Genomic DNA, 24,809 nt, shown 5'->3' with positions numbered 1-24,809 from the left:
TGGGGGAGGACAGGCCCCGCCGCGTCCCGGAACGTATGTCGGTGCCCGTGTTGCCGGCCGGAGGCGGCCGGGGCGGGCACAAAATGGCGGCAGCCTCACGAGTGTTCGCCTTCCGCGACGCGCGCTGGGCCCCCGACCCGGTGCTGGAGCCTGGCGCGGCCGTGCGGACGCCGCAGCCGGTGCCGCTGGTGATCGACAACGGCTCCTTCCAGACGCGGGCGGGCTGGGCCTCCCCCGACCCCGCCGTCCCCGCGGAGCCCCTGCTGCGGTTCCGCTCGCTGGCGGCGCGTAGCCGCGGGGCCCGCGGCGGGGCCGGCGCCGAAACCCAGGTGGGCAACGACCTGGGGAGCCCCGAGCCCCTGCGCTGGCTGCTCCGCTCGCCCTTCGACCGCAACGTGCCCGTCCAGCTGGAGCTGCAGGAGCTGCTCTTTGACCACGTCTTCCAGCGCCTCGGCGTCGCCTCGCAGGTACCGCCGGGCGGGGAGGTGGCGGGGGGACGCTGGGCCGGGGCCCTGAGGCCGCCGGTGAGACCAGGCCCGGCCCTGAGGGGGTCTTGGGTGGAGGGGGAGGTTATGCTGGGTGTGTGGTGGGAATGAGGGGTCCGGCATCGCCCCTGGTTGACCCCCGCCTCGCAGGAACTCATGGCCCAGGTGGACGGGCTCTGAGGAAGCTGCTGTAGTGACCCTGGCCTGGCCAGGTGCTCCCCAGGGGTGTCTCTTGAACCCCGCTGATCTCCTCATTTCTTCCTAGTTTTGTGGTGAGATGAAAGCGGGAGGACACAGCTGCAGGGCGGGAGGACACAGCTGCAGGGCGAGAAGTTTGGACTGCAGCGTGTTGTCAGGCTGTGGCTGAGAACTAGTGCCCAGGATGGGTTTTTGAGAAAGTGCCATTTGAGACAGTGCCATTACTAGCAGTGCTCATTGTTCTGGATACCCGGCTGAGCGGAGGGTTCCTCCTCAGACCATGAAGCCTTTTACCTGAGTGACAGCACCAGTTTGAAAGCTTTACCAAGCGCTGAACTAAACTTTCACCAGTTTTCACTCACACTTCACCTCCTCATAACCTCCAAGATTTTGGTTATTTAGATTTTTAATAGTTCATATATGCTTTTAAAAATCCATTCTCCTTCACCCTTAGGAGTTTATTCTTTGTTTGAATTAACGTTGGGAGCCCAGTTGTAGACAAGACTTCTTTTTTACCCCCTTAAGCGTTAGATATAATTTATCTTGCATGATTAATAGCTTGCACATAGAGTGCTTTCTCATTGCTGTTTTGGAGGAATTCTTGATGAAGGTCAAAAGAAGAAGTATCCCTGGATACTTTATTATTTTTTTATTTTTCTTTTTATTTTTTATTTTTAAATTTTATATTTTTATTATTTTTCTTTTCTCTTATCTCTTACAGGGTTGTGTTGATCATCCAATTGTTTTGACAGAAGCGGTGTGCAATCCTCTTTATTCAAGACAAATGATGTCAGAGCTGCTTTTTGAGTGTTACCAAGTGCCAAAAGTGTCCTATGGCGTAGATAGCTTGTACAGTTTTTACCACAACAGAAGGCAGAACTGGCCCTGCAGTGGTTTGGTAATATCTTCGGGTTATCAGTGTACGCACATTTTGCCAGTCTTAGAAGGCAGGTGAGTTCTTGGCGTCTTAAGAACGGTGCAGCCTCTTTTTGTCAGTCATTGACATTTCAGTGATGCCAATACCAATTTCTCTAGCATTCAGTATTCCAGCTACTGCAGTATAAGCTCTTTCAGGTCTTAATTTATACTGATGAGTTAAAACTAGGTCTGTAGATTTTGCTAAGTTCTGTTGAATTTTGAATTGAAGAAGCAGTGCTGTCCTTATGCATATTTTTAGTTACTATTTGTGTGTAGATCTGTACTTTCAAAAGTAGAAGGGGATATCTGCCCCAAGTAAGGTCAGGCATTAAAAGACGTATGTTAAGTTTTAAAGCAGCTGTAGGACAAAAGAACGTGCTCTGTGAGATTTCTCCAGTTCTTGAGGCTTTTGTCATACTGATTATGCTGCATGTTGCTCTACTTTTTTATTTCTTTTCTTTTTTTAAAACCTTACTGCAGGAAATGGCTTTATTATATCTGGTAGATGCTTCAAATTTTGGAGGGTTACATCTGACCAACTGTGAAATGTTACAAAGGTTAAAGGAACTACTTTTAGCTCCACTAACCATCACTTCCCTTCTTAAAGTAGAACATTTCCTTGCTGTAGCGAAAATTATTATTTTATTTTTTTATATAGCAGAACAGAGCCTTTCAGAAAGTATCTGCAAAAAAACAAAGCAGTGATTATGCTTATTTATTGTCTGAGAAAAGCAGATGTGTTAGATTCTCTATAACTGAATCTTGAAATGTGAGTATTCACCTGTCTACTTGACCATATCAGAAATTAAGTAATACTGGGGAAACTAGGCAGTCGGTTTTAGGCTGAACTTGTGGATCTCTCCAATCTCAGTTGTGTCTCTTTGCATTTTCAGGTTGGATGCTAAAAACTGCAAACGTATTAATCTTGGAGGGTGTCAAGCAGCTGTGTATCTCCAACGTCTCCTTCAGCTGAAATACCCCGGACATTTTGCTGCCATCACTCTCAGTCGCATGGAGGAAATACTACATGAGCATAGCTACATTGCAGAGGACTACATAGAAGGTAAAACCAGCTGCAGTTTACTACTAGGTAGTATTCATCCAAACTTAGCTTTGTCCTCTCTATCCCTTGTCAAACTGGCTGGGATTCTGGCAGGAGTATTTTGCTTTCTTCATAGCTGTCTTTCTGGTAATCTACCTCATGGGAAATGCTTGACAACTGTTTTGAATTTAACATTGAGGTAGAAACAAAATTAAATCACACACACAAAAAAATTGTATCAGTTCAAATTTCTCTGTGAATAAAAAAATTGTATTATTTCAGAGGAAAAGAATTTAAAATGTGTTTATTAGTTACTTTATACTTCCCAGAAAATATTAAATTGGTTAGGATGATTTCTGTATCTGGCCATGTTTCTTACCTGCTTTAAGTTTTCTAAAATTGCAGAGGACACTTCTGATGACTTTTTGTGAATTAAAGAAGTTTTAAATTTCCATGATAAATGTCATCTTAAGTAGTGGCTGAAGAAAAGTGTTTTCTTAAATTTGTCACTCGTGAAAGAGCCTGCAGGAGTCCTTAGAAATGTGTGAGAACTCTCCCTTACCTTGGGAAGAGAGAAGAGACATTAGTGTGCGCTTCCCACTTCTCAGTACTTTGTGCTTCCTGCATGCTGTAGAGCAGAGCACTGAGACCCGTGTGCACGGAGTATGTGACTGGAAGGTAGTGCTCTCAGTGGGTAGCTAAATATGGGGGCAGCTGCCAAGAGGTGGGCAGAAACTTGGTCTGTACTGTTGCCTTCTCTCTTCTAAGTCTGAACTTAGCGTGAAGTGCATACAACATACGAATCATTGTTTTCAGCCTGGCAAAACAGTTATTTTGCTTTCAAAACATACAGAGCTACAGAAGTGGCGGTCCCCAGAGTACTACGAGAACAACATGCACAAGATGCAGTTGCCTTTTTCTAACAAGCTACTGGGAAGCACTCTGACATCAGAGGAAAAGCAGGAGAGGCGGCAGCAGCAGCTACGTCGACTTCAAGAACTCAATGCACGTCGTCGAGAAGAGAAGCTCCAGCTTGACCAAGAGAGGCTGGACAGGTTACTATACGTACAGGTAATCCAGGCAAAGTTTTCTGTGTGATCCTTTTGGAGCGAGGCTGGCTTTATCGGAAGGTCAGGCATCACTGTGAAGAAGCTATGATCGTCCTGTGTGTTTTCTGATAGGAGCTTTTTAAGGTTACTTGCAAGATAAAAGGGAGAAATTAATGATACAGAAGACACGTCCAGGTTGTGGACAGTATTTTTGTGAAATATTTTGAATGCTGATGAAGCGTGTACATCAGGATATCTAGTAATGAAGGCAAAGTATCTGTACATGTACAGTTGACACATAGTTGATTACCCTGTACTGTTCATCACAGCTAACTCCGATCTGTCTGTAGGAACTTTTAGAAGACGGTCAAATGGATCAATTCCACAAAGCTTTGGTGGAGCTGAACATGGACTCTGCAGAAGAACTTCAGTCCTACATCAATAAATTGAGTCTGTCCGTTGAACAAACGAAGCAGAAAATCCTACAGGCAGAAGTCAATATTGAAGTAGATGTTGTGGACAGCAAGCCAGAGGTATAATGTTTTCACCAAGTTAATCCTCCTCTTATCTCTGAGAAAATTAAGTTTCTATGCTTGAAAATGTACCCCTTCAGACTTTTATTGATGAACTAAGCTTTTCCTTTAATACACTGCAACTCATTGGTAATTTGGTAACTGCTTCTCTCTTCCCAGCTTTCCTATGCAGCTGGGAGGTTTGATCTGAGGAGAAAGAGAGAGGTTTGATTTCATAGAGTATACCTGAAATCAGTAACCCTTATTGTGCTGCTCTGCACTGTGCTCTGGGACATATCTTACAGTTTGATTCCATATAGTTCTAAGTGTAATCTCTAGGATTCCTGACAGTAGTAGAAGTATACAGTTATATGAAATCAGTAAGTTTCCTGAAAAGTTTCTTGCACATCTTTAAGAAGTTGGAGAACAAGAAAACAGCCCTAATGTGTCAGAGGAAGTACCACTGAAGATGCTACTGCTTCCCTTTGTACTTACTCCTGCCAGAGTACGCCAGCCACCGTCCTTAAGGCTGACTTGCTTAGAGGGCTGTAATTGCAGCAGCTAACGTAATGATTTTGTTCATACTTTAAACCAACCTCTAACTTTGCTTTTGCATTAATTTTGGTGAAGTAAGTGTTCCTGGTATGCTAAAGATAATATTTTTTTTCAGTGTTTGACAATTAAATGACATGGAGTTTTAAGTACTTAAATCTCAGGTGGTTTTAATCCTAAAACAACAGTCCTTAAATGCTTCTAGTATTGTATTAAAGGTATAGAAGATCCTATCAAGCTTTTTGTTAAAAACAGTATTTGTTTTCCTTTCTGTTCTTCCCTTTCAGGTGCAGAGAACTTTATGGTAAACGACTAACCCTTTGCCTTCATTTTGGCTATCTTTTTTTGGTGCAGTTAAGCAGTATGTTCTATTTTGTTTACTTAACAATGGAAGATTAATTGCTACACTTGGTTGTTAGAGTTTTCTTCAAGACAAGAAGCTTATTTGCCTGCTTTGCCAGACTAATACAGGCCCAGCACATAGCAGCTATTTTTAAGAGATGGTTTAAGTCCGTTTGTGCATTTACGTGTAGTTGCCTTTCAAGTCACATAAGATAGAGTTCTTTTAGTTATATCAGTCTTTGCTCAGGAAAAGGTAGAGAGAAAAACAGAAAATTGAAGCATAGAGGAGAGCGGGGGCAGATACAGGAGTTCTTGTGTCTTATGTGGAGCTTGAGATGTGGCCAAAACTAGCAGGTGAACTGATATCTTCTAGGTGTTACATTTTGCCTGTTCTTACCAGCAAAGCTTGTGTAAGAATCAGAATGACTGCCTTAGAGTGAAATTGAGATAGATGATGGGCTTACCATTGTGGTAAAGAATCTTTCTGCCTTCTGGCAAAATAAATTATTCTAGGAAAAGGTAATTGAAAGACTATCAGCTTCTTGTAACTTTGCTGAAGTTATGACTGTCCGTCATGGATCGCACACTTTGCCAGGTGAAGTCTCAGACCTTGGAATGAATCCACAAGCCTTTTTGTTTGGTCTGTGCTTTGTGAGAGTACCTACAATTATCACCGCATCCGTTTGTGAAGATAGGCCATCCCTCTGTGGCTGTGTAAGGGAGTTTAAAAGCTAATTATGTTGTCCCAGGGTCTGTGCCAAGTCTTCAGCTGCGTTCTGTGTTCCTTTCTGTTGCTGTTTGTTCTTTTTAGACATAAAAAGAAATGGATTTAAGAAAGCATAAATGTTGGAGATAACTTAAGGTGACTATCATTTGTTTGCTGTAACAATGAACATTGCTTAAACTTCAGTATGAGTAATTGCTTGTGTTTTAAATGGATGTAAGCTAGATACTTAAGAATGTTTAAATGATTTAGCTTTATCTCATCCTGGTATTGCTTGCTAGACATTGCAACAAATCTTTCAAGTTTAAAATAACAAAACCAAACCTTTAGCAACAAAATCCCAAAGGTAACAATGGAACACAAAAATAAAGGAGAGAATTAAAAAGCTGCTCCTAGGATTTTGAGTGATGCTTTTTATTAGGAACGGGTTTTGGCAGCACCTTCACATCTGTATGAAATATAATGGCTTTTGGTATATCCCCTGTGCAAATGCTAGGCAGTTGAAACTGTGGCAGCTTTGTAGCCAGCAAATATTTGTTTTCCAGTCCCACACAGGCAAGGCAGGGAATTTATGGTAATTATAGAGCAGTTAGAAGTGCTGTGAGTGCACCAATTTTTAACCGATTTAAAAAGCTATTTTAAAAAGTTTTAGTATGTTGTTATATTTAGGACATGGGTGGCTAGGATCCTGGCAGTCAGACTGTTGACTAAGGCCTTTAATTTCTGAGCTGGCATTGCAATAAATTTATTGAAAGTGTTTGATTTTTATGCTTTGAGTGAATGTCTGTCTGAACTTCTGTTTTCTGAGTTGTTCACCATTTTGATTTTTGTCCTCAGTGCTGCAGAACAGTGTATTTTGTTTCAGGCGTGTTAAAGAGTTGAGATTTGAGGAAATCTGCATTGAATTTTCCAAATGTGTCACCAGAATTGAAGTCATGTATGTGCATAGCACATCTGAGCTAACCTACCATAATATACTTTCTCTGTTTCCAGACTCCTGATTTGGATCCGTTAGGCAGTGAACAGTCACTGGAGGATGTGGAAAGCATTAATGAGTTTGAACCTTTATTTGCTGAGGAACAGCCTGAAGCTGAGAAGCCTGTTGCTGCAGTGCAGGTTTGATTTCTATGTCTGTACCTTGTGTTAGAGGTTGCTGCCTCCCAATTGTCCAGCTAGTCTGCTAACATTTCTCCAAATGCAAACATTGTTTGCCTGCTCTTGGAAGAGATATTTAAACTATCTGAACACAACATCAAGCGAGAAGTCCTTGCAGTATTAGCTGATGATTTAGAACATGAATATACACGCTTGGCTCACTCTGCAGGCAGTGCCTGTTGTAGCACCGCCACATTATTAGGGAAAAAAAGTCCTGCTCAAGTTTTTTTGTGTGATCCATAGCCCAATATCACATCCCAGTGGACACAGCTTTCAACTTGTGAGGTTGAGCCTTAGGATTGAGTGGCACCAAACAGAGTAAAGTATAGGAAAAGTCCAGGTTCCTTGGCCTTTTGGAACTTTTTACAGCAGGGCCCTTTCTTTGCGAGAGCATTACCATCTGGGTTTTGTACAGAATTGTTTGGAAACTCTGCTTATTCTAGAATATTACTGTTCTTTAACACAATTTCCCACTGCTTCTCAATCTCATCTTTTTAAAGCCCGTGTTTAACCTGGCAGAGTACCACCAGCTTTTCCTTGGCACTGAAAGAATCAGGGCTCCAGAGATTGTCTTCCAGCCCTCCCTGATAGGAGAAGACCAGTCTGGTATAGCAGAAACCATGCAGTATGTCCTTGAGAGGTGAGTTTACAAAACTACTTGTCACTTTCTTAAATAAGCTAGTCTTGTTTTGATAGCAGCTTTTGCAATACTGGTTACTTAACAATAATATGAGAAAATATGTTTGAATAGTTCTTCTGGGTGGGGTTGAGCATTGCAGGTTAGACATGTCTTCCTATTACGAAAACCACATGTAACTGCTTAAGTCAGTGGTCTCCAAACTTTTTTGATCAATTAACCCATCAGTAAAAAATTTGTGGCCACACACCTCCAGTATATGTTTATTTATAAATTACATACAGATACTACTGAGCTAGTATATTATGTACATTTAAAACCATACACAAAAGTAGAAATTAAAAAATGTTGAGATAAAGGTGAAATAAATGCTATCGTAACTTATTTATTAATGGTACAAAAAATACCTTCTTCCTGCACCCCGGTGGATTGCCCTGAATGCGTCCCACTTCAGAGACTCCTGGTCCAACTTGTTATACAGGGAAACAACAAACCCTTGTAAATACCCATCCCTTGAAAGAATGAGCTGGCAGTCTCTGTTTTTGTAAGACCAAAATCAGAGGTGACATTTTTAAGTTATGATGTAGGCACGCTTGCTGTGAACAACTATTTCCAGACAACTTAGCATTAACAAAATGTCACTCCTGAACTGTGTGAACATACGAGATTGCATTTTCTGAAATGTAAGAATTCCAACTCTATGGAGTTGTTGATTTGTGGGGTACAGTGCACAGAGTGCTTTAAGGATTTTCTTCTGCCACCCCCTGAATTTCCAACAAACAAATGAGCACAGAGGGAAGTGAAGGAAGTTTCTCAGAGTGAATCCTGAAGACAAGGTATCACCTCAGTTCATAGGGAGAGATGTCCTTGAGAAAGACTGATATTGGGTTTTGTTCCTTGTAGGTATCCAAAGGAGCAACAGGCTATTCTTGTGCAGAATGTTTTTCTCACTGGTGGAAATACAATGTACCCTGGACTGAAAGCCAGAGTTCAGAAGGAACTCCTTGAAATGAGGCCGTTCCAGTCGTCTTTTCAGGTACATGTATTGACATGATGGTTCCGTGAACAGTCTGTTCGTTGGTGTTCAAAAGGAATTCAGGTTGGGAGAGGTACAGAGTGGGTGTACTTAGAGCATGGGAATGGAGAGTGGTTTATGACAAGACACTGAAAACAGCTGTTTTGACCTGAGAGAAATGAAAGTTAAGCAAAGATACCATTGCTCCTTCTGAAGGCTTCAGGGAGAGTAGGGTATATGCCTTGGAAAAGGAAAACTTGCTTCAGCTAAAGGACCATGCACACACAAGCACATTTGGCTGGAAATTTGCAGATTGATTTCTTAAGTTTGGGACAGTTACTCTCTGGAACAAGTAACAGCTAGGAGTAGTTGCTGGGAAAATCTATGCTTACTTCAAAACTAAGTCACATGTTCAGATTGTTACATGTAATGACTGTCTGGGACAGCAGCAAAAGAGATTAATTTGAGTATCTTCCAAACCTGTGATCCCCTGCTACGTTTTTAGTAGCAGGCACAGTACAAGCTGGGCAAGTCCCAGAGTCTGCCATGCATTTTGTAAGGAGACTTGCAAGAGTCTCCCTGGCTGTTCTGAAACCACCTTGTCTTCTCAAATCTAATAACTTCTTGAATAGAAAATCAAGGAGAGAAAAAAAAAAAAAAACAAAACACAGTGCAAATATAATTTTGTGATTCCACAACCCTTGTTTTGTAAAGTTATTGTACATAGCTGTGAGCCAGGTGTGACTGACAGAAGCTTAGTTACAGCCGTATACTTGGTAGTTTTAGGAAGGATATTGCTTGCTAAGTTGTGTGTAACTTGTGTCTATAGGAAGAAAATGAGCATATTTTCCTCTCTTTCTAAGGTTGCTGCTTGTAACTGAATAAGAGCTTCTTTCTTTCCATTAAAATGCAGTCTGTAGTGTGGTCCTGTCAGGAATCTGTCACTTCATAGGTAGCACACGTGGGATTTATGTGGTGTCTAGTCTAGCAAGTCCATAGCTGAACCAGGAAAGTAACAGAAATAACTTAAAGGGAAGTATGAATCTACAGCAGTGGAAAGAGTACACGTGGTCCTTTCCCATATACAGCGATTTCTTAGCCTGCGGTATTGCTCCCTGCTACTTCAAGCAGGGAGGAAGTTTTGCTGGCACACTTTATACTTGTTTTTCAGTACCACCAAACTCTTCTAGCTGTGAGGGCTGTTGGTTGTGAATGTGATACACCCATGTGCTTTCTCAACCTGTAGAAACACAGCAGGCTCGTGGAAGAATTGATCTCAAGGTGAAAACACACTTCAAACCCATTCCTAGCATTACTTTTCCCCAGAGGCACTGAATAATCAGTTCAGACTCATGAAATTCAGTGGTTTGTGTCATATACTAGTGTAATCGGGGTAAAAAAGGCTTTTCTCTCCTGTGTTGAATCGACATCATTCTATTTTCCTTCCATCCAGGTTCACCTTGCTTCCAGTCCTGTTTTAGATGCCTGGTATGGGGCCAGGGATTGGGCAGTGGAATACATGACCCGCGAGGAAGGCTGGATAACCAGAAAAGACTATGAAGAAAAAGGAGGAGAATACCTCAAGGAACATTGTGCTTCAAATGTCTATGTTCCCATTCGCCTTCCAAAGCAGGCCCCGCGGACAACGGAGGCATTAGCACCTAGCAGAGCGCTGACATCCAGCACAGGCAATCCTTCTGAGCAGGCATAGCACCGCGCCTTTGTCATAGACCCTCGAATGGAGATAACGGTGCAGAGGAAAGAAGAGTTACTGGGTTGCAGTGTGAGCTGTGCATGGAGTGCAGGCCTCATCTAGCCTTGCTGGCAGCTCAGAGAGCGCTAAGCATCTCATCCAGTTACTTGAATGAGGAGGACGAGCCACGCTGGGGAGGCAGCGGGAATGGTCAGAGCACTTGCAGTGCTCGTGCATAGCCCAGGAGCGTGTGTGTCAGCAAGGAGGAACGCAACAGCAGCACATTCAGAGAAAAATACCATCTTATAAACTTTCATAGTAAGACTCAGGGGTTTTTGAAGAGTATATGATTTACATTTTTTTTATTTAATTAAAATGTACTGGTTATTGCATATTGCTGTTATTGCATGATCCAGAAGTTGGATCAAGGCTTGTATCAAGCGAGTCAGTCCAGCAGGCGTCCCCCTCGCTTGTCACAGCGAGCGTTTGTCGGGGCATGGATGCCTTGTGCTGCTGGAGGCAGGAGGCGCTCATCTGTGCCTTTCCTCCCGAGGCCTCCTGCACTCGCATCTTGTTTGATTTCCTTCCTGCTACACACTTTCTGCTAAACCATCGCCGAATAAGCAGTGAGATTTCAGATGCTTTTTTATTTCATTTATGTCAGTAATATCGATGTCTTGGTTGAAACTGGAGACCTGGTCACGTAAAGCACTGTCCAGCTCTAAAGACAGAACCCTCCATAAAGGGTAGTCTAGAAGGACTGCCAAATCTTGTGCAGTCCTTCAGTGGTTTAGCAAGAGCGGTGGCTGAGCAAGGCAGCTCTTGACTGATGTGACTTTTTTATCAAAAGTTGTTTTAGCAATAAAGCAAACTTTTTGCTTTACCACTAGCTTCTGTGTTTTGGTGATTTGACCTCTTTGATTGTACCTTGATGAAAAATGCAGGTTTGCAGCCAGGGCCCTGTCCTGCTGCACAGCGTACTCTAGCTTGAATTTCACCGGGGATTCAGTTCTTGCACTGAGCAACTCGTTATTGCTTTCCCAAAAGAATAATCAATATTAAATGCTGAACTGAAACCAAAGCATACTCCATCAGTTTGGCAAGAGCTGTAAACCATTAGGCAAGACTATGAGGAAAATATTCAGACCATAACTGGTATAAAGCAGGTGAAGAGCTGGTGGCATGCTGTCCCCAGGGGCCACAAAGCCTCAAGATAAATTGTCATCTGGCAGATTCAAAAGGACATGAGGTGCCTGTTGGTTTTGAAGTGAGGAGTTTCTTGCCACAGGATGTGATACACACATTTCTGGATTCAAAAAAGTATTACCCAGATCTATGATTTTAAAAAACCTGCTGTCAAACACGGAGGTCTCACCTGTGTGTAGGAGGTCCTGCAGTTGTGTGCTCCTTGGCGAGCGTATGAAGGAAGCGTTGTTACAGACCTCTCTTACACCGTTCCTGTGGCACCCAGCACTGGTCGCTCTCGGGTGGGATACAGCTCTTGGTGGACCTTTGGCACGGTCCTAACAGGCTGTTGGGCAGGGGGAGGAGGAGAAGGGAGCTTGCTGCCTTCAGGTAACCTCAGATTTGGACTATTGACCCTCTCCCTAGCTGCCTGGAGGTGTACTAATTTTCAGGACCATTAAGGCAATTCTATGGGTGGTAAAGAATGTGGAAAAACGTGCTGTGCTGAAACAGGCAAAGTTACACCCCAAAGAAGTGTCTTTTCTGATCTCAGTTTGTATCAGCGACCAGGAGTAGAGTATATGATGTGCCATTGCTATTTAACCCCTTTCTGACGTGTCTTTAGCTATAATGGCAGAGTGGGCACTCGAGATACAGAAATGCGTTCCGATACTTGGTGTTGGTTCCTAAATAGATAAGTAGATAAGTGTTGTGCATAAAACTGTTCCAGAATGAACTCCTAAAAGGGTCTCTGTAGTGGATGGTTATATTACTTTTAAATGTTTGGCCAAATTGTGCCAATCACTTGAATTAATTCGAAGCAGAGCTGCCTAATTCTGTACAGAGATGCCAGATCAGCTGCTTAAACAGTTTCAAGGAAGCATAATTTTATAATCTCCTAAATATTAGCTATTAATTTGTTACTTTATCCCCACAATAGCTGTAGTAACTGATGAACTTGGACAACGTGATCACAGTCCCAGGCTGTTCTCAATGTGCTGGTGGGCATTCGGTTGCTTGGAGTAGCACCATGAAAAGTGTGAACATTGCAAAACAGGATTAATTTTACCCATTTAAATTCAGTTCCCCTGATACGATTTGCTGTGAGCATTAGTGCTGGCAGGAGTAAAATGGAAGGAGCGTGTGGTATTGAGGGCAGGAGGATGCAACGGCATTAATTCTGACAGTAGCGTTGGTTGGAGGCCTTGTGGAGCTCCACCATTGTGACACTTGTGGCAAGGTTTTCCTCATACCCATGTGCAGAATTTGGTTGTTTTCCATATAATTGGCACGGGGCTCGTCAAACGCAGAAGGGGCTTGGACTGTGTCTTCTGTGTGTTGGCGTATGCCACCCAGGAGGGGAGCAGGCCGACAAGGCACCTGCTTGGCTCCTTTTTAATGGGACTTCTGGTTCTGTGAGGGGCAGTAGGAGGAATTGTTACGAGAAAACTGTTTATTGTGAAGGAAAAAAAAAAAGGTTAAAAAAAAAAAAAAAGATCATTCTGTGGACAGGAAACTTGAGCTGACACTGTGAGGGCCTTTGCCAAGTGATCGTAGGGCTGCTGTTGAGTGAGCTGCTGTGCAAGCAACCTCAAAACCTGGAGTGTGTTTATCCTGGCGGGTGTCCTGCGAGCTGACAAAGTGCAATTGCCAGTTCAGAGAGGGTCAAGTGGTTCCCATTTGCTCCTCAGTATATTAAGTTCAAAGCAACCTGTAACCTTATTATACAATTCAGTTATCACCTAATTCAGGTCAAAGAATACAAAAGTACGAGTTGCAATTTAACAGGCGTGGTGAGCTTGGTCTATTTAATCTAAAAGAGAGCTCAAACTGGGTTCCACCTTTCACAGGGTCCCTAAGACCTGCTCCGAGTGGAAACACCACGTCAGTGAGAAGCCCTGGAGACTAAACATAGACCACGTGTTTAATGTCCCAGATTTCCGTTAGAGCTGCATACGAGCCTTGCTTTCGGTCTTCAAGGCTTCTTATGTTTCCTGTGCCATAGCGACTTCAAACACTAGCCGTTCTTTGCTAAATCTCCGCTAGGACACCAAGATTAGAACTCTTTGCTCCAGTTATTAATCTCCGAAATACTTAATGTGCTGTGTAAGACAGCGTTTCAGAGGAAAGAGAAGATGCCCATGAACTGTCACTTGAAATTTAGGATTATCCCTCCAGAGACAGCCTGCAATGATCCTCCAGCAGCCAGTCATAAACCAGAAGTTTTGAAGCTTGTGTGGGATGAGCAGGGGAGGGGAGAACGCTGTAATGGATTTAACATTATCCCCACAGTCATATGGTGGGATTTCCACCCCGGTTTGATATGTCAGGCACAGAGCAGCTGCGCTGATTCCCCTTGCTCACTCCCACTGCTTTGTGCAGATAGCGAGCCGTTCCCTGAGCATCAGCTTCAACAAAACTTTGCAGTTTTAAATGGCTCAAACCCCTGGCATGGTTTGCCAAGAGTTCTTCAGGCTCCTTTCACTCCTTCTTTTCAGGTGCTCAGTTTCCTATATTTAGTTGACAAACACCTTTTCCCCACCTTGTTCATCACACATCCCCAGCAAAGTGCCATAGTTTTGAGTTTGGGTGTTGAGGTTTTTTTAGTTGTATTCGGTTTTTTTTATATCCTTAGGGATCTTTTCTTCCTCTTTTTGAGCAGTGGGCTTGGTTTCCATTTCCTAATGCAGCAGAGACCGTGGTGGGAGTCCTGCGCCGATAGTCAGGAGACCTGGAACCATTTTCGTGCCCGTTTACGCAGGACAAGCCATGGCTGTTTGCTCTGACCTCCGTTCTGTGCCTCAGCATCTGCAACGGTAAAGCCAACCCGAGAATGGTGCTGGCAGAGGGTGAGTAATGACTGTAGGAGACAGTAAGGGTGGTGGGAAGGCTGGAAAGGGGTTTGTGGGGAAGGAGCGGAGGTCAAGTAAAATCATGGAGCCCCAAAAGCCTCATAGCTGCTGTGGTGGCACATGGAGGTGCCACATGGGGCTGCTCTGTAGGCACTTTCCCGAGTTCCCTGATGCTGAGGAGGGGTGGGTGGCTGTTGGCTGCAGCTGAGGCTGATTTTCCTCCTCTTCTCTTTATCACCCTGTTTCTGCAGCTCTTCCTGGAGTGTCATCCATGCTCCTAAATGGCTCCGTATGCCCAGGAGGAAAACTGTCCCGTACGGGCATGGGAGGCTGGGGGCTCGCTACCTTGTCTGAGGCTTGCTTGGAGGCGAGTTTGAGTCTGTGCAAACAGATTGTGGGTAGTCTTATCTTTCCACTAAAGATTTTGATGTGGAGATTTTGTTCTGCAGGGTGTTACTGCTCTCTTCAAAGGAGAATACTAATAAAATAAGAAAAAAACGAGCCTGCCTTACTGACGCTTGTTTCTGCATTTGAACAGCCGCCCAACCGCGTCCCGGTAAGAAACAATCCTGTTGGTCTGATCTTCCTCCTCTGCTTTGGGGGCTAGCAGGGACTTTAACAGGGCTCCTCTGCACAATTTTAGAAATAAGTTCAGCTACTGCTAGAATAACCAGAAGTCCCCTGGGGGGGCACATGGGCCCTTGTTCCTTGGGGGTGACCTCCCCTGTCACCTCTCTCACCTTGAGCACCAGCTGTCTTCCAGCGTTTCGTCTGCTACACTTAGATAAATCCACCTGATCTAGAAGCCGTCAACTAATAAGCTGTCAGCACTCCAGAGGTAAAATGCCTTAAGAAGGTCCCAAACTGTTTTCTTAGATGTATCCACCATGACATGCCCCTGGGATTGCATCACGCGCATGAGGAGGGCTGTCACAAGGTAGATGCCATCTGCCAGCACTGAGTTTGAGATATTAGTAAGCTTCTTGCATAACATCTTGCGTAGCTTGTTTAGTATTAGGAAAAGCACCTCTGATTTTTGAATGTTGCAGGCTTGGGGGGTTTTTTGTCATCTTTAAACTTATTTTTGTGTCCCTTGGGACGCATGCTCCCCTAGCATGATGCTCCTGGCTGGCTTTGCTTCTCAGCACTGGGAAATGTATTTCAAATCCTGATCCTTAGATCAAAATTTTTTTTCTTCCACACAACAGCTTGGTTAAAATATACCCCACTCCTCCTCTCACCCCAGATTCCTGCCACATACCTGGCATTCCTTCATTCTTAATGAGATGAAGGAGTGGGGGATTTCGCCCTCCTGGAATTTTAGAGGAATACTAAGTGGATTTCTCATGAAAAGCCCCATTTAGGGTACAAATCTCCCCGAAAGATATTCCCTGCATGGCAAACCTTGCTTTTGCTGGTAATGGTGAACAGAGGTTTTAGTTCCTTGTTCAATAGCTACTTTCTGCCTGAGCCTTATTGTAAGTATTGCCATTGATGGAGACCACGTTGGAGCAAGCTCCTGATGCTGTAGATGAAGTTTTACCAGTCGCAGTGTGGACAAACTCTCTGTATAGACAAGGCAACATAGAGGTTGTTAAGTCAAAATAGTTTTATTCCAGGCTCAGTCATTAATTTACCCTAGTAAACATAAAGCTGAATTGGATCAAAGGTTCCTCCAGCCTGGTCCTGGCAGTGACCTCCAGGAGGTGTCGAGAGAGGAGTATAAGAACCGGAGCAGCAGCATTGTGTGTGTAAAACAGGAAGAAGATTGTAAATAGTTAGAGCTGGCTTGTACTACGCGGCCAGGGAGACATGTGAACCCAGTGCTCCTGGAGTCTATCTTTACATGGGATCCATCGCAGGACGCTGCCCTCTTGCATGCATTGAAAGGACAGGTTAAGGTACCCAAACTGCAGAGCTCCACAAGGACGTGGGTTTCGGAGTAGCGACACCAGGCTGGACTGTGAACACCTGCTTCGGAGGCGCTGTGCTGTGGATGTCCTGAGCCTGCAGCGAAGCTGCTGTGACAGCCCCAAGCCGTGCTCCAGCGGTGAAGGGCCGGGACAGGACACTGTGTCTGGCCAGTGAGCCTGGCTCTACCTCCTGCTTTGGGAGAGGGCTTTACTGCAGCTCCACGGGCAGATACAAAGGCAGCGAGAGCCCTGGGTCCTGTCGTGCGGGGGCCTGGCTTGCTTTCATCCAGCTCCACGGTGGCAGAGGGCCATGGGCTGTTCTTGCTGCTACTGAGGAAACAATGGAGAGGAAAGCTTTGATTTCACCAGTGATGGACACCCTCCTGCTCAAGGGCGGTGCAGATGGAAGGAACTGGGGGCTGGAGGCTCATTTTTTTTGCTTTTATCCTTTGTTAACGGCTGGTGATTTCTTGTTGTAGGAACTGCTGTGACTTCTCTTTAGGTTTTGTTTATGCGCTGTGGACGACATTGTTTGCAGCAGACCTTTGATATTCAGCCCTGAGAGCATCCTCTGGCCTGGGAATGGGAAGAGTTGAGCCTGGCTGCCCGCAGGCACCCTCCAGCCTGAGAAGAAGGTGGTGGCTCTGTGCAGCGATGGACCTCTCCATCACCTGGGGAAGACAACTGTGTTAGGTGGTGTTATGGACTGTCCCCAAGTTGATGACTCGCGCCCAGCACCCCCCCTCCTTTGCCACGGCAGTGTCCCATGTCAGCATCAGACACGGCCGGTAGCTCTTGCTGGGGCAGGAGCAGTTGATGGTGCTGCACTGCCAGCAGGTGGAGAAAATGCAAAGAAGAATGTGGTGTTTGTGGGAATTTGTTGTGTTTTTCTAAGAAGAGAAGAACTAGGAGGTTGCGGAGCTTTTGTACTCGGTTCAGGCTGGAGATCCAGGCCTGGAAGGGCCAGGAGATGCCCAACATGTGTGGTCTGGGGGAGCTTTGCTCAGACCTCCAGTCCACGGTGTCCTGGGGGTGTGATGGCCACTCCACCCACTCCTCTCATCAGGGTGAATTGCACCTGGAAGGGACAATTCCCTAGCTCCTGGGGGCTCGACTTCCCAATGTTCTGTAAAACTTACACTTCCATACCTTTCACAGTAATTCCTCTTCACAGGAGGCTTTGCTTCTGTCCCTTGCGTCCCAGATCCGTTTGTCTGGGTGTGGAACGAAAACATCTTTTCTAATGATGCAAAAATGGAGGAGATAATTAATATTTATGCTACCCCGAGCCCATCCTCTTGAACACATTTTAAAAATCCCAATAAATGCTGTTTTTTCACAACACAACACGTTCCCCAGGCACCAAAGACAATTCCCAGGAGCGGTAAAACCTTTGAGTGTGTTTACGCAACTCAAAATGCACTTTGTAATATTATGTCACCTTCAACCTACTCCGCTATTCTACATGCTGGGATCTGAAATACGTATAAGCGCTGGTTGTGCTGTGTGCCCTACGGAGAGATTGGGAACGAGTCGTTAGTGTCAAATTTAGCGAGCTATGGGTGGCAGTTTTTACAAGCAGTCATCGTTTCAATCACAGGAGCCAGCAGTCACAAGCCATTGATTTTATCAGGTATCAAAGTACACCCTTACAATCTGGGAAGCCGGGATCAGCAAGAGGGGTTTTTATCTCGAGCTCCGGGCTTTATGGCGAAGGGTTAAGTAGACGGTCACTGTTTCAAGGAGAACTTTAACTTCCAAGTACCTCCCTGGCCCGGCAGCAGCAGGATTGGGCTGCACAGAGCCACTCGGGAGGTGGAGCTGGTTCACGTGTGAATTTACCTCTTCTGCAAGAAGTGGATATTAAGAAAATGAATCAAAAAATACCCCCCCAAAACCCCACTGTTCTTATTTTGAACCCAAAATAGCAATTTGGTCTTTCCCACAGAAGGAAACCCCCTGTCCTGACTTGTTCTGAGCAGCTACACTGACAATTGTCCTATTTTTCTTCCTTCTAGAAGGGCGACGGAGCAGCTCCAGCTCCTGAATTGAAGGAAGTCTTTCCCTGAACTGCGGACAGAAATGCTCCAGGGTTTTCTGGCTCAGGAAATCAGTCCTCAAACCTGAGGCCAATCTCTTTGGAGCCACAGTCACCAGAAGTCCCCACCAGGCTGGTAGAAACCCAGCCAGTCAGTTCCTGCCAGAAGTGACAATTTCCTCTGCTCCAGCTTTGCAGAATTCAAAGGAATTGAAGTCCAAGGAATATTTTTCCTTCACAGGCTTTATCAGAAGATGCTCAACCAGGCTCCTCCTTCCCTTTTAAAGAAGTCACCATGGTTTAAATCTAGGCAAAAAAAAATATAAAAAAAATCTAGTTTTGTTTCATAGGCGTCCGAAGGACTTTCTTGAAATTAAAGCAAAAGTGTGTATATTTTGAAAGGGTTTTGCTGCTTCATGTTTCTACTTGAAAATAAAAAGGTTGTAGGTCTCTGTATGTGGCATCGGTTTCTTCCGAGACATATAATTTAAACATTTTGAACTTTTCAGTGCAAGCCTTTAATGTCATAATTTCTTAATACCGATGCCACAACTGTTTAGACATATAAGTCATTTGATTATAGTTTTATGTTAAACAAGGAACCATAATTAATACGATCATGTTCAATTTCTTCCTTACCAAACATAAAGATAGAATAATTTCTCCAGAGAAAAAAAAAAGTTTCCTCAAATGACTAAATGGAAAGATTTTTTAAATAATTTAGCTTGAAGTTTAAGATAGATAGGATCGAAGCAAGATATAAAATGCAAAATGCCTTGTTTGATGTGGAGGGAGAATCCTGGGGAGCCTCGTGTCGTGTCTGCAGCATCCCCCTTCCCCGGGTGCAGGGGGAGCAGCAGAATTTTCCCAAATCATCCCCTTTCCTCCTCCCAGCTCTGTTTCATGGAAAACACAGAATAAAACACCTTTGGTTGTCAGAGCTCTCCAGAAGACATGCTCCGTTTTTTGCTACTCTCTCCCATTTTTGCCTAGGCTACATTTACTAGCCATTTGGGGAAGCAAAAACTTCGTAGAGATGTAGAAATGGCCCTGCTGGCATGCCCGGCCCCTCGGCGGATTCTTTTCAGAGCGGCTCGGAGCTGCTCCTCATGCACCACCTCGGCGAAGGCTTGTGAAAGGTGGGAGCCGGAGCGCAGGGAGACGTTCTCGCCCGCCCCCGGGTACCTGCACATCAGCGCCAAGCACGCCGGTGTGGCCATCTGAATCGGGGATGCTCTGGGAAGGTGCCTTGGTGCATCTTTACAGTTTGCTCTTGCAAAAGCCGGGGAGATCCTCAGTGCCAGCCCCCCTGCCGCGGGTGAAGCAACCGCTGCAGCCCCCGCCACCGCCCGGCCCTGCAAAGCCCCCACGGGGTTCACAGTCCCAGCAATGGTACCCCGTCCCTTTATCTTCCCTGTATCTTCTGCACAGCACGTCCTCTGCCATCAAGTCCTCGAGCCGGGGAGCGTTTATCTTCTCCCAGTGGAAATTCATCACTAATGACTTCAGCAGGAGCAGAGTTACGCAGCTGGAACGTGCTTCATCCGCACCTTGATATGATGTGCCGTAGCTTTGTCTGCCCATCGCCGGTTCCCTTCCGAGCCCCGTAAATACATTTGTGCCTTTTCCTTCTGCGTAGCTGCGCGCTGACACCCACTTGTCCACCTCCCCGGAGGAAACGGCCACTATTACACTCGTGTTCGGCCCTCGGGAGGATACAGCCAGGCAGGGCGTCATCGAGAGGGTGTTGAAACAACTTGTGCTTTAGAATACGACCTTCAGATTATTTGCTTAAGACTTCTGAATGCAGGGGGAGGAGAGCGTACTTCAAGCTATCTCTTTCTGCAGGGCTGAAAGAAGAAATCAGTGCTTCTTTCTGCCTGCAGTTGCTCCCCGAGCTGATTCTCCAGGAGGACTCTGGTTTTAAGTATCCCTCCCAGGTCTCTGCTGACATTATTAGCAGCAGTGCTCAATGAGGTGTACCGGGGAGGGAGGGAGAGGGACAAAGAGAGATGTCGACTGTTAGCGCTAGCAGGACAAAAGAAAATGAATGTTTGCTGAGCAGAAAGGATTTAAGACCCTAGCAGGGAAGGAAGGAGAAGGAAAGACTATAAGCCTCTAAAGAATGAACTATAGAAAATTTAACGATGCTTTTTTAGGGCTTGCCAAACAAGCAAAACGCATTATAACACTTTCACCTGCCAGCTCACAGGGATTTGGCTTTTCATTCTCGATTATACACTGGGCTTTGCAGCCCAGGTTTTAAGCGGGGCCTGAAGGTAAGTGGATCCAGGGGCCATTGTATTGTTGGGGAGAGGAATGTGGGTTTGTGCTCTCCATGGAGGTGGGAATTTGCAGCAGGTCAGGCCCGGGCTGCTGAGGGATTAGGTCAGTACGAGCTCTCAGTGCTGCCTTAAGGCAAATTGAATTTTTCACAGACAAGGGAAAGATGAAGATAAAAAAAAAAAAAAAAACAAACACCTCTGCAACTTAACTAATCACCTGCCACGAAATAAGGCAGTATGAGCTGTTCACCACCTCCACCTTGCTTTATAACATTACTGCGGTAATTACCTGGCACGTTTGATTGGAGCAGTTCTAATCCTCGCAGAATAAAAGTGATTCTGCCCAGCTGTGACTTGGTGGATCTGGTGGCTCTGAGGGTTGGGTGATGGGGTCAGTTACTGGGTGAGGTGTGCTCAGCTCAGGGGGGGGTGGGTTTTAGCACGGGGAAAATGAGTCTGGGGGGTGTCCAGCTGAGCATCACAGCTTTATCTCACAGGGGGTTTATTCTTAATTGTGTGATTTCAGAAGTTCTGGCTCTGTTGGTGTGTTTTTGCTGATGGCTTCTGTTGGAGGGGTAGGAAGCAGGCTGTCTCATCTGAAACGGGTTCTGGCCCCCTCTGTCACTTACTGCTTTTCCTTCTGTGCTGGTGTAACCCCAGGGACGTCCTACCCCAGGTGCTCACAAGGAGGGCTCTAACTCCTGTTAAACCCCTGGCTCAAATCCCTGATTGGCTTCAGCTTTGTGGGATGGTGGCTCTGGGTAGGTGGCTCTGGTCCCTGTCTTCTAGTGAGCAGAGCTGCTTGCAGAAACCCTGCAATGGCCACAGGCTCCTTCTGCTTTACTCGCTGGAGGCTCGCTCTAGGTGGAAGACATGTGCTTCCAGACAGTAAACAACAGGAAAGAAAGCTGCAGACAGGTTGAAGCCAATGTTCTTGTAACTCTTGAATTAAGTGAGGGCTTAATGATGACTCTCAGACAGCGTTTCCTACTGTAGCTCCTCAGAAGAGCTCCCAAGAGATAGGGAGGGGAAGCATCTCACCAGGGATCACAGCACCAGAGCAACTGTTTCCCTGGCTCTCACCTGGCTGAAAATAACATGTAGCATGGAGTCTCCTGTGAGGTGCTTTGCTGCTCCGAATGCTGTTGATCTTCGCCCCCAGAAACCCCCAGATCTTCACCCCCAGAAACACTCTTGCCGCAGCTGCGTGGGGCCAGGCTGAGTGCTGGAGGTGGTTACGGCTAATAAAATGGAAGGAAAAAAAGCCAGAGAGCTGCTGCAGCTTTGCCTTCTCCTCTTGCTTTGACAGATGTGTCACAGTGTGGCTAACAGCGTGGTGGCCCCATAGAGAATTAATGTCTCTATCGCGACAGTGTTGGCAGCGCTGCTGAAGGCACCGGTGAAACCAGTGCCAAGGGCTCGGTGCCAGGCGGTGCTCGGAGGTCAGGGACCTGTCTGCTCGTGGTGGTGTGGGTATGTTAAAGCTCAGGCTTTAAAAGCAGAGTATTCAGGTCGAACAAGTTGAGTCAGGTGTGCCAGCGACCTGGGTGCTTTCCTTTATGGTCCTGCTGCCTTTGCTGAGGACGCGCTGAGCCGCAGGCTGGCACTGGCCCTGCTGGCCACCGCTGCTGCAGGGAAGGGACCGTCGTCTTGCATGGGTGCGTGTGAAGGGGGCACACGGTAGAGGACACAAATGAACTATTCAAGTCATTTTTCTGCTAGCGATGCCCTGTGTTCTGGATGCTGGGCTGATCTATGCTGGTGTGTCTGGTCATGGGAATTTTTGATGGCACTCACAAATCTGATTTGATGGTTGTATCGACGCGTCGTGGAAGGCACCGGATGGTTGGATTTTAAGGAGGGGAAGTGGATGATTCCCTCAATGGATAAGAAGTGGAAGGGTGTTGGCTGAGTTCTTGAGAGGTTTAGGCTGCTGAGGCTTGATTATGTTATGTGCAATGCACTCAGAGCCTTGAATAGGAGTTTTTTTGGTTATTTTTAAATTCACAGCACACAGAGGTTTCCTGTTGCACCCGGATGAGGTGGTCAGAGGGCAAATAAGTCTGTGAGCCTGCGGCCAACCAGGTACACACCTCCAGTGTGTCTTCATCTGGGGTTTCTGCTGGTTCACTCTGTGTTCTTGCAGCCCCTGCAGGCAGGGCAGGTCTCCTGAAATTACAGGGGACCTGTGCTTTCAAGAGCTCTTGGTTATCGCTAAATTGGGTCTCCCCCAGGCTGTAGTGCCACTTGCCGTAGATGTGTGAGAGCCAAAGGAAACCACACTAACTTCTCTCTCGCAATGCTGTTCCATGCCTCTGTCGAGCAGAGACAGAGAAAGCATCAGCTTTCCAGTAATAAGGAATTTATAGCAACCCATTAACTCCAGTTCCCGTCTTCAGAAATGAAACAAGAGCTGCCTGCGTGGATTAGTAAAACGAAGCAGGAGAGGATTTTTCTAGAGCCCTCCCTACGCCTTTTACTTGACAATCGCCCACCCCAACGCTGCAGTCCCTGTGCTCCCAGGGGAGCTCTGCAGCATCTCCCCAGCTTCGGGCTGGGCTCTGCCCGGCGCCTTCCAGGGCTTTGGCCACCTACTGAGGCATGACGCCACCACACCACCATGCCAGGAGGTGTGACCAAGCCAGTCTCAATATCTGTGCATTCATGACAGCTGCAAACTGTGACTTTCTGCTGGTTTGTTGTTTTTTTTTGTTTTTTGTTTTTTTTTTAAGAAAGTGAAACCTAAAAGTTCTGTTACACTCCGTGGGTATATGCATGTTTATATACATACACACACCTGACTGAGGAGTTAAAACCTACCACATACAGCAAAAAGCAAGACTTTTGCCCCTTGCCTCAGCAGAGTTGATATGTCAGGACTGGGCATTACTAGGGGATTTGTAAGTGCTCAGTCTGATAACGAGACAAGGCTTCTGTCGATATCCGTGGGACGAGACTTAAACTAATATTCATTGCTTTTTGGAAGCCTTTCTTCCCACTTTATTTCAGATTTAGGTATTTTTTTTCCCACTGCTTCATGGTCAGGGATAGAAATATCTCCTTGACACAAGGCACCAATATTTTAACATCAGACCGCTGTGGTCCAGGTGTCACAATTATTTCTTGGAGTGTGATATAAGGCACAGCCAAGAAAACGATTTTACTGCAAATACTCACCACAGCTGTGAGACTTACTGGATATAAATCTGTATTTCTGGTGGCTTCTCTGATGCCTCCCTCTCTGTATGCCTCTAAAACACCGTCACCAAGAAAATTTAAGACCTTACCAAAGAAGCTTAGCTATGGTGTTTTGTGTTATATGTTATTTAATGTCCCGAAATGCTGAGTAGGGGCTTCTGAGGAGGAGCTGGGTGGTTTAATCCACCACACCTGAAGGCTTCAGGGCTGTTTTTTGAGAGTCTTCATGCCAAGCTGGCAAACCTGGCTGTAGGGGTCCATTGGCACAAGGCAGACCACCAGTCTCCCACTGCAAGTGCCCCTTGGGAATAGCTTGACACGGATGCCAAAGCATCTTATCAGACCGCGGAACACCTTGCCCACGGTGAGACAGCAGTCCCAAATCCTTCTGAAGCTCTCGCTAGAGGATCTGCAGAGTCGTGATTCTCTGAGGTATGAAAATATTGTAAATGCTTAAGAAATTAAGACTGCTCAGATTAAGCATCACAAGTTGCCCCTTCTTTCCTTCTCCTCCAGAGTAATCCTTCTCAAAATCCCTGAGAAAACGAGTGGGTTTGGGGTAGGTAGCCAGGCTGGCAGAGCACTGGGGGCAACCAGGTGCTGGTGTGAGCTGAACCCTTCCCTTCGGGAGGTGTTTAGTGCCGCAAGTCCCCAGTTCGAGTCCTGCCGGTAACCAGCACTGAGTCATCACACCATTAACTCCGCTGGGATTCTGCACTGAGAGTTCAAGACAAGGCTTATTTAAAAATTCAGGGCTTTATTCCTTTGCCCGTGGGTGGAATTAGAAAAAAAGAAATTAAATGCTAAGCAGTTATCAAAATTTAGAAGTGTCTCATGTGCTTTGTGATAACTTTATCCAATGTCCCTTTATATTTCTATAGTGCCCTCTTCCCTTCTACGTGTCTGTTTTCCTGGGCTCTCGAGCCGTGTGGTAGCTCTCTGTTTGTGTCCTTGCTAATGAGCCAACACCCCTAACGCTTTCAGACCGAAAGAGGTGTTTATGCTGCAGATGTTCA

At 45.7% G+C, this 24,809-nt stretch overlaps 1 protein-coding gene across 4 annotated transcripts; it reads left to right on the top strand.

Annotated features, from left to right (window-relative positions):
* The first annotated feature begins 20 nt into the window (after positions 1-20).
* ACTR5 (actin related protein 5) lies at positions 21-18,711 on the top strand. Of its 4 annotated transcripts, none has more exons than XR_008468972.1 (10): positions 21-467; positions 1,405-1,634; positions 2,495-2,664; positions 3,497-3,714; positions 4,043-4,225; positions 6,816-6,938; positions 7,478-7,617; positions 8,518-8,650; positions 10,083-10,640; positions 14,198-18,711. XR_008468972.1 is itself a non-coding variant. In XM_054218178.1 (9 exons), the coding sequence occupies exons 1-9, from the start codon at positions 36-38 to the stop codon at positions 10,338-10,340; spliced, it is 1,887 nt and encodes a 628-aa protein (XP_054074153.1). In that variant the 5' UTR covers positions 21-35; the 3' UTR covers positions 10,341-11,211. The 4 variants fall into 4 exon arrangements, 1 of the variants encoding a protein (XP_054074153.1); XR_008468971.1 differs by having other exon boundaries at positions 14,170-18,711; XR_008468973.1 differs by having other exon boundaries at positions 14,143-18,711.
* The last annotated feature ends 6,098 nt before the right edge of the window (positions 18,712-24,809 follow it).

This window comes from Rissa tridactyla, chromosome 12 (assembly GCF_028500815.1).
Source record: "Rissa tridactyla isolate bRisTri1 chromosome 12, bRisTri1.patW.cur.20221130, whole genome shotgun sequence".
NCBI classification, from domain to species: domain Eukaryota; kingdom Metazoa; phylum Chordata; class Aves; order Charadriiformes; family Laridae; genus Rissa; species Rissa tridactyla.
This window is presented reverse-complemented; position numbering and strand designations above follow the sequence as displayed.

Excerpts from the sequence above, each read along its gene's own strand:
- ACTR5 (XM_054218178.1), top strand. The coding sequence starts at position 36 with ATGTCGGTGCCCGTGTTGCCGGCCGGAGGCGGCCGGGGCGGGCACAAA. Across the intron at positions 468-1,404 it reads GCCTCGGCGTCGCCTCGCAG|GGTTGTGTTGATCATCCAAT; the intron begins GTACCGCCGGGC and ends TATCTCTTACAG. Across the intron at positions 6,939-7,477 it reads AGCCTGTTGCTGCAGTGCAG|CCCGTGTTTAACCTGGCAGA; the intron begins GTTTGATTTCTA and ends ATCTTTTTAAAG.